The sequence below is a fragment of the Perognathus longimembris genome, chromosome 28, assembly GCF_023159225.1.
Source record: "Perognathus longimembris pacificus isolate PPM17 chromosome 28, ASM2315922v1, whole genome shotgun sequence".
Classification (NCBI taxonomy): domain Eukaryota; kingdom Metazoa; phylum Chordata; class Mammalia; order Rodentia; family Heteromyidae; genus Perognathus; species Perognathus longimembris.
In genome coordinates, this window is record NC_063188.1 from 76,377,066 (window position 1) to 76,390,546 (window position 13,481).

The 13,481-nt window shown below is 40.3% G+C and overlaps 1 protein-coding gene across 5 annotated transcripts in view; it reads left to right on the forward strand.

Moving 5' to 3' along the window:
* Positions 1-13,481, forward strand: part of Shroom4 (shroom family member 4) — a 216,571-nt gene that overhangs the window by 184,346 nt on the left and 18,744 nt on the right. For all 5 annotated transcript variants that reach the window (XM_048335887.1, XM_048335882.1, XM_048335885.1 and 2 more), the window contains one exon: positions 2,139-2,200. In XM_048335887.1, the coding sequence (XP_048191844.1) occupies positions 2,139-2,200 (62 nt within the window). The remainder of the gene's footprint in view (positions 1-2,138; positions 2,201-13,481) is intronic.

The window sequence follows — 13,481 nt, forward strand, 5'->3', positions numbered from 1 at the left end:
TTCAGCATTCACCCAGTTAGTGAAAGTGGGTGTAGGATTTGTAGTCCTGTTACTTCACTACATAGAACAAATGTGAGTGTGCTGCCCTGCCTTTCCACAAGCCAACTACAAAGCCCAGTCCCCTCTCCAGTGTGGCAGGATGCCACCTAGCAGAATCACCTCATTAGGTCAAAAAGTTCCACAGTGATGCCCAATTGCAGCTAGTCAAGAGGATTACTACTGCTTTGGTTCAAAGGGCATCATTCATTTACAGACATCTAAATAGTTAAGGGAAAAAGTGCCACAGTCCTGGGAGGGATATTGGATTTGGGAGAGGAATAGAGGAGTTTGTTTTGTTTGGCCACTGCGATTTTCTGAGCACTTCCACAGGACTTAATAAGAGCATGGACAGGAAATTCTGGCTCTCGCTGTGGCTAAATGAATTATGATGTCGGTGGGCAGGGACAGCACTCACAATGGCCTTGATGTAGTCTGAAGTACAAGTAGTTAGACCCGCATTGATGGCCCAGATATCAGTACATCGGACTGTTCTGGTCTTATGAAAGCTGGAACCAGGAAATGAAACTTACCTTTTCTATACCTACTGATATCCAGAACCTTCTTGAAATTATTTTTTTTTCAGATGAGGTTTTTGCTATGTTGTTCAGACTGGTCTTGAATTCATGAGCTCAAGTGATCTTCCTGCCTCAGTCTCTTAAATGGTAAAACTAGAGGCTGTGGCTCCTTACCCATCTAGAGCCTTCTATATTGTCAAGAACTGTGCTGGGCATTCTTGCTGCACTGTAATAGAGCTGGTAATCCAGCAAGACTAAACAACACAGTCTTTATTTGCCAGATGGGAAGTAACAGAACTTGCTTCAAATAACCCAGCTAAAACTGTCTTAGCCAATATGATTTATACAAAAGACCTACATTCATTCTCCTTCAACAGGTGTCTGATCTCTCAAAGGGAAGTGTACTCTGAGAAAGGCAATAAAATCTTGACTAGAACTAATAATAACAGCACTGGAGAAAAACAATTTGGAAGATGGAGCAAGGTTTAGAAAAAACTGTCCATTCTCATTGAGCTAAGCTCTGAGTTTATACATAGAAGGCTGGATATGAAATCAGAGACTTAGACTGGGTGCTGATAGCCCATGACTTTAATCCTAGCTACTCAGAATGCTGAGATCTGAGGATCCTCGTTCAAAGTCAGCATGGACACAAATCTGTGAGACTCTTATCTTTAGGTAACTAGCAAAAATCCAAAGTGGCTCAAGTGGTAGAGGGACAGCCTTGAGCAAAAATGCTAAGGGAGAATATGAGGCTCTGAGTTCAAGCCCCAGTGCTGTCATAAACACACACACACACACACACACACACACACACACACACACACACACACACACACAAATCAGGATCTTAAAAGCAAATTTGCTTTCAGTTTGGAGCTAGAATAGGAAGCCAGGGACATTTCTACAAATTATATGTTTGGCTTGGCTTGGAAGGAAAAATGCTGCTTAGGCATAATAATGAAAGAAAACATTCTTAGAGTGGGGTGTCTGTAGTGTGGGGGACCATGGCACCTGGTACAAATGGTGCCCAAGATGAGGCCACCTTAGGCCCTGCTAGCAGACATGGGCAGAAGAGGAAGAGCCATTGCAGAGTAGAGGGATTGGCATGCGTGTTCTCCCTCTACCCCACGCCACCCAGCAAGATGTCCTGTCCTCAAAGCCCCCTCCAGGCCAGAGCTTCCAAGAAGATGCTTTCTGTATCCAAAGAGGCAGAAGGAATGAGCAGGTTCATCCAGCAGAACAAACAAAAAGACCTCCATCCCTTCATGAAGGGAAGAGCCAGAGCAAACAGCAAACATGCTAAACTGGTTTCTTTTTTTTTTTTAACCATGATTTGGGAGGGGAGTGGAGCAAGAGGGAAACGCAGTGTTCCTAACCTACAGTGTCCAGGTCCCTGCGTGCTCTCTGTGTGTCTGAAAGCCTGTGGCAATTCAGCTATCTTCTCCACACAAAGGCAGCCTTGCAGGTGCATATTTCCCTAGCCGGCCTGGAATAGTACATCATACCAGTTGGGTGGCCTGGCTAGGCACAGTCTCCCACCTGGCTCTTCAGAGCTCTCTAACTTATCAGAATTTTGCTTTGCAGGAATTTCCTGGGGACAAATGGAAACCAATAACAGGAAACAGGAAAACTAGCCAGTCGGGGAGGTAAGTGACCATTCAGGGAGTTGGAGTGAGTCTGGTGCTTCTGGGGCTTGTACATAAATTGCTAAGGTTTTAGGCTTGATTTGTTTCGTTTGAGGAAACTGGTCTGGTATCTATACCAGGGACTTATGCCAATAAGATATCCAGCCTGTCCCTCAGACTGCCGGTAATGACCTTGACGGTTGTGAGAACATTTTAGATTATGCTATAGCAACCTTCTATGAAGGTAGGTCGAGGGAAAGCCAGCCCCCTGCCATCCTGTAGTGGCTCTTCCTTGTCTTCCACGTTGGACAGTATTGTGGGACACTGTGATGGTCACTCTGAGGCCTGAGGCAGCCCTGCCCATGCAGGCCCCAAGGATTTATGGGATCAGACTGTAGAAACAGAAATGAACAGGAATAAACTGTGCTGTTTTCCCAGGGGTCCTGGGGCATTTGGAGTAGGCACAGTGGTAAGAGGGCTGTGCCTTTGAAGGATCTGTCCCCAGAGTTGAAGGTACATGCTTTTTGGTAACCATTCTTCTGAAAGGGCTTATGGAAAAATTTAGTCTGTTCATTAAAAGTCTAGGGGTAAAGCCAGGCACTGGTGCCTCATGTTTGTAATCCTAGCTACTCGGGAGGCTGAGATCTGAGGATCACAATTCAAAGCTGGACCCACAGAAAAAAACCTCCAATGAATAAACCAAAAATGCAGAAAATGTAGGTATGATTCAAGTGTTAGCTAGCCTTGAGTTTAAAAATGAAGGGATAGGGCCCAATCCTTGAGTCCAAGCCCTAGTACTGGCATATATACACAAAGTAAACTCTTGAAAACAAAACCTGACATTGAAAACTCTCAGTAAATGTTCCATGTGATACTGAGGAAGTGGTGTATCAGCATTCAGAACAGTAAAGAAGAAAGGTTACTAGTGTAACATTGGTCCAGGAAAGTAGGCCTTAAGATTAAGACAGGACTGAAATATGAGAGCAATTAAAGATCACTGAGCACCAGTAAGCACTGAGTTACACTGAGATAGAAGCAAGAACCTCTCATGTGCTATTCCACAGTATAGTGACTATAGCTAGCATTAATGAGCTGAGCTCATTAATATTTCCAAAAGCTAGAATAGGATTTTGAAAGTTTATGCCACAAATGATAAAAATTTGAGGAGCTAGGTTGAGTAGTAGGTTAACTTAAACATTACATAATATGTATGCTTATTGTATGCACAACTTTTGTTTGCCTGTATTGGTTTTAAAAAAATTAATAGCTGGTGAAAAAAATTAATAGCTGGTGCCAGGGGGCTCATGCCTGTAATCCTAGCTACTCAGAAGGCTGAGATCTGAGGATCACGGTTCAAAGTCAGCCCAGGCAGGAAAGTCCCTGAGACTCTTACCTCCAATTACCCACCAGAAAACCGGAAGTGGCACTGTGGCTCAAGTGGTAGAGTGCTAGCCTTGAGCTGAAGAGCTCAGGGGCAACACCCATGCCCAGAGTTCAAGCGCCCAAACCGACAAAAAAACAAAACAAAAAAAAACAGCAAATAGCTTTTCTTTAAGGAAGATCACTGATCAGGTAAGTGATTTGATCGATGTGACCCTTTAGGCAATATGGCAGTGTCCGTAGCCTAAATGTAGTAAAAGGAACCCACCATGGCAATGAGCCAGGCATGAAAGAGTGTGGCTTAGATTAGGGAGGTGGAGTGGTATGTACAGAAGAAAGAGATAAATATGGAATGATTGTGGAGAAAAAAGTTTGTCTATTATGCAAACAGTATTATAGGAAATTAAAAACTAGTAGAAAAAATAGTCTGATTTCTACCACCTTCCCACCCTGATTGCTTTTATTTCCCTCTTGGCTTTATCTATAGGTATGGAGATTATTTCTGGCATGGTTATAATAACTATGTAGATATGTTTCCTGCATCCTGATTCTTCCTCTCAGGAGCATTATTTAGTGAATTGTTTTCATGCTGCTGTGCAAGTTCTCTCAATAGTTATAATTTTTAATGGCTATCTAATATTTCACCAGCTTAATGCGCTCTAATTTGCTTAATAATTTCTAAATTGTTGGGTAATTACTTTGTTTCCTATTTTTTGCTATTAAGAAGTAATGCTGCAGAACATTTTCAGTAGTTATAGCCTTTTTCTCACTTTGATGATCTCATTAAATACAATTATCTGGAGTTGGGAGCATTCTTATGGTTCTTTATGGATTTCACCAAACTGCTTTCCCCAGGAGATGTTTTACTTGGCCATTAGCACTATAGCAGAACTCTCTTCATTGATAATGTTCTTTTTCTAATGCAATGGGTATAAATTTAATGCAATGGGTATGAAATTATCATTGTAAATTGCTTACTTTGATCATTTGGCTTTGAGCATTTTTTTCATCTGTTGGAATTGCATCTTATGTGCATTATCTATTCACATTGTTTGCTTACAAATAAATAATACCTTTTGAGAAAGTAGAGAAAACTTGGTGACTAGAGCGTGGGAACAAAGAAGACACACCAGTGAGACCTAGTGACTTGCAAAAAGTTACCCACATACATGGGGCACACACTGAACGCTGGTTTAGTGGAGAAGTTAGAGCTGGAATATGTTGTAGTTGAGGTAAAAGAGGTACACAAGTATATTCCTTGGAGGATGCTTTTCTAACACTCAGTGTGGGAGGCAGGATAATGAAAAAGAGGCAGCAAAGAAAACCAAAAGGTCAAGCAGCTGAAGTAGAAGGAGAAATCGGCAGGTGTATTGCCATTATGGAAGATGATGACTGCTAATGGCTTTGACAGTTTGCAATCACAAGTGACCTTCAAGAAAGCAAATTTAGTTAAGTAGTGGGCATCAAAAGTCAGTGGCATGATGGTCTGTAAGGATGAAGCATTAAGAAGAAATGCAAATAGTTTTGCACATCATAAATTCAACCAATTTTAAATGTACAATTCAGACTTTTAGTGAATATACAATAACGTACAGTCATTACCACAATCCACCTTTAGAAACATGATCTATCACTCTAAAAAGATCCTTCATGCTCATTTGCAATCACTTGCCATTCAGTCTCAAGCAACCACTAATCTGTCTTTATAGATTTGCCTTTGCCACACATTTCATATAAATGAAATCATACAAAATGTGGGCTCTTGAGGCCGACTTTTTTCACTTAGCAGTCCATCCATGTAGTATCGTGTTTCAGTACTTCATTTCTCTTTATTGCCTACTAATATTCCATCCTATGGATAGACCACCATCTATCCATCCATCCATCCGTCCATCCATCCATCCATAGACATTTGCCTTGTTTCCAACTTTGATTATGTACATTACTATTCAAGACATTTGGGTACAAGTTTTAGTGTTGATATGTTTTCAGTTCTCTTTATTAGGCACTGCGAGTAGAATTTCTGGGCTATATGATTACTTTATACTTAAGTTTTTATAATTCTTATTTTATTTTATTTTTTATTGTCAAGGTGATATACACAGGAGTTACAGTAAGGTAGTGCATATATTTTTGGCAAACTTGTTACCTCCTCACTCATTTTTCTACCAACTTCCCTCCTCTCCAAATCTCCCCCCACCACCTCTGCCCCAACTTGTATAGTTATTTTACAACAAATTGTCTTTTAAGTATTGCTTTTGTATCGGTTCGCCTTTTACCCTTTTTCTCACTATTTTGATTACTTTGCTTTTAAAAAAACGTTTTCGGCAGCATCTTGCATTTCCACCATGTAGGAAGGATCAAGTTTCTCTTCACTAATTTTAATATTATCATATTTTCCTGTGTGATTTTAAAAAATTAAAAGGAAAAACATGTTAAAAAGATGTGTGTGTGTGTGTGTGTTTGTGTATGTATATACATACATATATCGTAAGTTGTCTGGTTTGAACTCAGGGCCTGCATATATAGTCAGTTGTGGGGTTTGAACTCGGGGCCAGTGGCTTTACTAATTTGAGCCACAGCTCCACTTCTGCTTTTTGAGTGGTTAGTTGGAGGTTAGTAAGAGTTTCACAGGGACTTTTCTTCCCAGGCTGGCTTTGAGCTGCGACTCAGGTCTCAGCCTCCTGAGTAGCTAGGAGTACAGGCGTGAGATACTGGAACCCAGCCTAAAAGCTATTTAAAATGTCTAGAAGGAAGTTGGCTGGGGAAAATGGGATTAAATTGGGGACGACTGGATTTAATTCAGTGATTTTCAAAATGTGGTTCCAGACCCAGCAACCTCAATATCACCCAAGAACTTGTTAGAAATGAAAGAAAAAATCTAAGACCCCATTTAGATCTGCTGAATTGGAAAGTGGGGTATGGGCCCACATAGCGCCTATGTCTTATCAAGACTTGCAGATAATTCTGATCCAAGCTAAATTTGAGAAGTGAGGTTTGGTCACAATCTTAGTGGAGTATGTTTAAGAACATATTGATCAGGGCTGGGACGTAGCTCATGGCAAAGTGCTTGCCTAGCAAGTGCAACGTCCTGGGATCGATCCCCAGTACCAAAAAAGACAAAAGACAAAAAAAAATACAGTTAAAAAAAACCCGTAGAGATCAATAGAGAGGCTGCAGATATGGAAGATGGAAGATGTAGATCACGGTCAGAGATCCCAGGCAATAAAGGAAGGACTAGAGAAAGTCCAGGTATGTGTGTGTGTGTGTGTGTGTGTGTGTGTGTGTGTGTGTGTGTGTGTGTGTCTGTGTGTCTGTGTGTCTGTGTGTGTTTTGTTGGTATTGGGGCCACTGTCCTTTAGATTTTTTCATTCAAGGCTGGCACTGTACTACTTCAGCCATACCTCTACCTTCAGCTTTTTGGAGGTTAATTGGAGATGTGTCTCAAGGACTTTCCTGCCTAAGTTGGCTTTGAACTACGATCTTCATATCTCAGCCTCCCGAGTAGCTGGGATTGCAAGGATGAGTCCCCAACCACCCAGCTTTGAAAAGCTGATATTTTTGTGAGGAAAAATTCTGATGGAATTTCCTCTCACTTTTTTCTCACTACCACACACAGGCATCTTTCACATTTATTATGTCATTTCTGTCACAACAGGAATGATGGATGTAGGTGGAAAAATCAAATGTATAATCTTGAGCTTTTCTCTCTGCCTAGAAACCTACAATGAATTGATAATTCTAGTTAATTCCACTCCTGGTTATTCTTTCTGCTCTTACATGGTTTGCATGCAGAGAATGCAAACTCATTTTCATATTGGCAGAAGGGGAAGATGGTGAGTAGATCTTGTAGGAGGAAGATTTGCGTCAACACATACATTGAAAAGCTAAAATATATTATTTTGTAGATTATATCTTTTGGTTTTCTCTACCTACAATTGCCTGCTGTGATTCTTTCCATTTTCCTGCTTTATGTAGAACTTTAGAAGTCTTGGGGCATTTCTTTTAAATATTTATATACACTTAGCCACTATTAATCCTCATAACTTTATGAGTTTAAGCCTTGATTTTTTCCCCTTTGTTGATGAGGAAGCTAAAACAAAGAAAAGATATCATTGTAGTATTAGCAACAAGAACACAGAGAGTAGCTAACTAACATTTACAGTGTTTATTATGCAAGAGACACAGATACATGCATTTTCTGGTGCTAGTAGTGAGGCTTGAACTCAGGCCCTCGTGTTCTTGCTTAGCTTTTTTTTTTTTTTTTTTTTTTTTGCTCAAGGCTGGCATTTTACTACTTGATCCACATCCCTATTTTCAGCTTTTTGGTGGCAAGTTACAAATAAGAGTCTCACAGACTTTTCTGCCTGAGCTAGCTTTGAACTTAGGTCCTCGTATCTCAACCCTCTGAGTAGCTGGGATTACAGGAGTGAGTCACCCTGTCCAGCAAGTTATATACATTTTACATGAAATGCATTATTACCTTATAATGATCCCATGAAGTCGTTATTATTTATTGATCTAGTTTCACAGATGAGAAAATTGACTCACAGAGAGATCAAAGCTGCTTTCTCAAGGTCAATCTGATGACAGAGTCACTCCTTCTGGGCTTATATGGCAAGTAGGTGACCAAACCAGAACTCCATTTTTTTTCAATTCTCAGCCTAGAGCTCTCCTTTGCCCTAGTTCCACTACATCCTGGGTAGGGTGTGGAATATTCAGCACATGGTTCTTACTGACTGAGTAGAAGCAAAAGACTTCAGAATTGATCTGATTTCATTAGAAAGAAGATATTTCAGGAAGTCTTCAAGAATAATACAACCTTTGGAAGAAAGGAGGATTATTTAAACTACTTGAGTATTTTAATTTAATTTTGTGTTTTAATTAGCATACATTAGTAAGACAATAGAGTTTCATTGTGATTATTCCATACATGCATACCATGTATTTTGAACAAGTTGACTTTCTCCTTTACATTCCCATTCTACCCTTCCTCTTTTTTCTTTTATTGTTTTACCATTTTATTTTAATTTGTGTATCATGATTTTAGTACATCTTTCCCCCAATTATTATTACTTTTTATTGTTATTATAATGGTGATATACAGAGGGATTACAGTTATATAATGAGTACATTTCTTTTCAGACAATGTCACCCCTTCCCTTGTTTTGCAACTTAAGGTGTTACACTATATAGTCACATCTCATACAACGAGGTTACATTCAAGAATTGACTTTACCTATGATGCAGTCTTTAAAGGGTTTATTATTTTACCCACATCCCATCATATACACTTGTCATATACATATACACATAGCTGTGTGTGCAGTGTACCTTGGTCCTTTTACCCATAAGTTAAATGTGGCATTGGGCACACAAAATTTATTCAAGGACAATTGTAAAAGGCATAGTGATAGAGTGCTTGCCTAGGATGCATGAAGCCCTGATTCCCTTACACCACATAAACAGAAAAAGCCAGAAGTAGCACTATGGCTCAAGTGGTAGAGTGCTAACCTTGAGCAAAAAGAACCCAGAGCCAGTGCTCAGGCCCTGAGTCCCAAGCCCCAGGACATTCAAAAAAAATCTAATGGGAGAAACCAAGACATAAATAAACGGATGTCTTACACTGTTTCAAGTTGGGAAGAATGAATATACTAATGATGCAGATATCGTTTGTTGCAATTAGATTACCATGGGATATGCCTTAGAACTTGTCATATTCATAGTGAAATTTATTTGGAAGCAGTGGACTGGAGTCTCTGAAGTAATGATGGTGGACTCACCTGCTCAGATTGTGTGTGTGTGTGCGTGTGTGTGCGTGTGCGCATGCAGACACACACATATACGCGTGTGTGTGCATGCAGCATGTGTCAGTATGGGGGCATGAGCTTAGAGCCTCGCATTCTCACTCTTTGCTCAAGGCTGGTGTCCCACCACTTGAGCCACAGGTCCACTTCTGGCTGTTTTGCTGGTTCACTGGAGATAAGAGTCTCAAGGACTTTTATGCCAGGGGCTGGCTTTGAACCTTGATCCTCCTATCTCAGCCTCTTGAGTAACTAGGATTAGAGGAGTGAGCCACTGGAAACCAGTTGACCATCTGAGATTTAAAAACTTGTCCTAATGTGATAGTGAAATGAAAAATGTCAAACTGTAAAATAAAAACGGACACTCCAGGAGCAGGCTCAAGCTATTTTAAGAATATTGAATACTGGAAGCAACCCTATGCTGAGAAAATGACTCTTTCTTTAATAAATTTGAGAAATGTGAGACAATCAAGCAGAGCATAATTAATGTACATAGCACATACCTTACTTGGAGCCATAGTGCCTCCTAGCAAGAAAGTCTACCAGTGGTTTAGTCTTTTTGTTTCTGCTGTGAATGCAAGATAAATTTGAATATCATCAGAGACAAGATGGATGGATTCAAATAAATACAAGTTTAGGGGAAAATGTGTACAACAAAATCTAATAAAAAGCTAAGCAGCAGAATGAGGGAAGTGTCTAGGATCAACATCACTGATTACAGCTGTCTGTCCAAGAGGTAGAAAATCTGAATGCAGATATTGAATGTCAGTTTGAGGATTTGGCTTTGTAAGTGGTCAGAGAAAATAAACAGACAATTGACTTTACACATGAGAAAATCAAAGCAGACAAACCATCCATTCCATGGAAAAGTACAGCCTCTCCAGCAGTTAAAGAATTACAAACAAAAAGCAACTTCAAAGTAGCACAAGCTTCTTATTAAACTTCCAACAATTAACAGAAATGATCAGTAGAGATGATAAAGAAAAGCCTTCTTTGGCAGGGCTGTGGGCAAGCTGCATGCTTCTGGAAGTAGTATAAATAGGTTCCATTTTCCTAGAGAGCAGTCTGGAAATCTGTGACAAGAGTTACAAAACCTGTCATACTCAGATCCAGCATTCCCTGAAGTAAACACATTGAAAATAAAAAACATAATTTCTTTAAAAGTGTATCTGTGCTACTTAGAACCACAAGAAAAACCCATACCAGCATATTATTACATTTTGGTAATAATAATAATAAATAGAATAATCATGAACAGGGATAGGTGTATGAATGTTGAATGGAGCACTGACCTAGGAACCTATATGTATATTAACCCCTAGACAGCCAAATCCTAAACTACATGTTGAATCTGACAGCAGAAATAGACAAAGAAAATTCAGGAAGGAGTCTGGTAAAATGTAAATAGCTGGACTTGAATGCACATGGTGTTCTTTGGGTATGTGCCAAGATGCAGGAATTTGTAATAAAAAGAAAATCTGAAGAAGAGGCAGCCCACATTGGTTTGATTTAGACCTGGGAAGTTAGAGATCAAAGGACTTGGAAAATCCCTGTACCAAGGACAGACTGTTACTTACCAGATGTGCTCCATCTCACTGCTCATTAGAACTGGGTTTGCTAAAATTCTCCGATGAGCAGCAGTTCTTCTAGCTAAGTCCTTGATAATGTTGACATTTTTAAAGAGGAATTTTACCAGGCCTCTGTGAATCTTCACACAGGTCTCTACCACCCTGACAACAGTACCCCCCAACTATATACCTGCCCCCTCCCACATACCCCAATACATATTTTATAATCTGGGAAAAGTCATCACTTTTTAAAGCCCTTTGCATTTCTCTCCAGTGCCATCACCAGCACTGGTTTGCAAATCATTTGCATTTCAGTGCTAGTTTTTCACCAAGATATACATTTTTTTCTACCAAGAGAATTGGATATATAGCTAACTTGATCACAAGTAGAGGTAAGAATCTTTGGGAGAGGGAACTAAGCTTCACCTTAGGACAGTGTTCATCAGCCAGTTAAACAAGGACTTGTCTGATCTTCAAGGCATCAGCTTCTTGGGGAATGCAGAAGGCTCTGGGAAAGTACTACTATAAGGCTTTGTTGTTATTAGGCCAATTGTTCCTTACTGGAGTTCTGTGAAGCCAGGGGCTGAGACAGATAACAGCAAAGAGTTCTGTGAAGCCAGGGGCCGAGACAGTTGACAGCAAAGCTCTCTGGGTCCTTTCCCCCTACTTGTGTAGCCTCCTTCGGTCTCACTTCCTGGACCTCACAAATATTTCCTTCTACAATAACCTGGGAGTGGTTGTTTCTCTTGGAGCAGTCTTATCTTTTCACTGCTGAGGGAAGGGAAAAGCAAGAGGGTCCAGCCCTGTGAGCTCTTGCTACTAAGGTCTGGAATGCCAAACTATTGTGGTGAGTTTAAAAATAAAATTTCTGAACAAGAAAACTTCAAAAGGGCTGAGGAAGAGGAAAAGAACAGATCTTTCAATCATTGCAACTATTGGTCTTCATTTTCAATTAGGCCCAAAGGGGGTAAAAATACCAAAAGGAGAAGAAAAAGCAGCCCATGCAAACAGGAAAAGAAAACAGCCCAAGCCTTGGTGGGCAATTCGCCCGTGTGTGTGTGTGTGTGTGTGTGTGTGTGTGTGTGTGTGTGTGCTGGTACTGGGACTTGAATTCACAGCTTGGACACTGACCCTTTGTTTTTTCACTCAAGGCTGGTGCTCTTCTACATGAGCCATAACTCCACTTCAGGCTTTTTAGTGGTCAATCAGAGATGTAACTCCCAAAGACCTAGGCTGGCTTTGAACCACAGTCTTCAGATCTCACCCTCCTGAGTAGCTAGGATTATAGGCATGAGCCACTAGTGCCCAGCTTTGCTTTTGCTTTTGAGGAGTAATCTGCTTGCTGTTGTCAACAAAGCCTTTTCCTATTATTTAGCTCTCATTCTCCCTTGCCCCTTTCTTCAGAGAGGAACATTGTACAAGTAGCTTTTGCTCTACCCTGGAAGTCCTTGCTTCAGTGCATTGACCTTCTGAGAGATCAAATTCCAATCTAGACACTCCTATTTCTCACTTGCGAGGAGAATGTTTGCTCTTTCTGTGCCTTTGGCTTCTCATCTGTAACCTGGTGACAATGGTACATACGTACCTTCTTCAATAGGTTACATAGAGATTAACTGAAATGCATGTGTGAATATACCTAATATGAAGGAAAAAAGAACAAACCAGAGATCTTTCCCCTCCATGGAGCCCCTTGTCTTCCACCTAGGGTGAGAATCTTTACACAGTCCTAAAGTACAGTTGTCTATGTGTTTAGGATGTCTGGGTCTTGATTGTAGAACCTTTATGGCCATGCCCTTGCTTTTAGCCTAACACACAGATCAGTGGAAGCCTGTTAGGTAAATGTCCCATTGCCATCTTGTTCCATGATAGTAACTAAACTTCTCTTTTTCGCATCCTCAGTCTATCATAAGAAAGGCAACGGAGCAGAGAAAAAAAGCACATAATGTCAGAATGACTTGAGTTGGAATCCCAGTACAACTTTAAAATCTAGTTCCATAATTGAAAAGATGCTTGACCTTGAGCAAGTACAGTAGCTCCTGTCTAACCCCAATGGCTTCGAAGGTAGAGATAGGGAGGCTCACAGTCCAAGAATATCCCAGGCAGAAAATTAGAGACAGATCTATCTCAGCCACCAAGGTTAGTGTAGTTCATGCTGGCAATCTCAGATACAGGAGGAATTTAGGTAGGAGGATCCTGTTTTGAGGCTAGCCCCTGGGCAAAACCATCACAAGATCCTATCTAAAACAAAAAGGTGGAGGGTGGCTAAAGTGGTAGTATGCCAGCCTAGCAAATGGAAGGAGCTGAGTTCAAACCCTAGTACTGTCAAAAAAAAAAAAGATTCATGACCTATAAAACAAGTTACTTTCACTTCTCAGTTTCAGTAAAATGCGTATTTTACAAAGCTGCCATAAGGATTCACTATGTAAAAAGTCTCTAGAAATGATGCGGATTACATGAAAAGACAAATAATAGTAGACTAACAAACGAGAGCACTATATTTATTTTAAGTGAATTTCCTTACATGGTGCTGACATACGATTATGCAGAGTA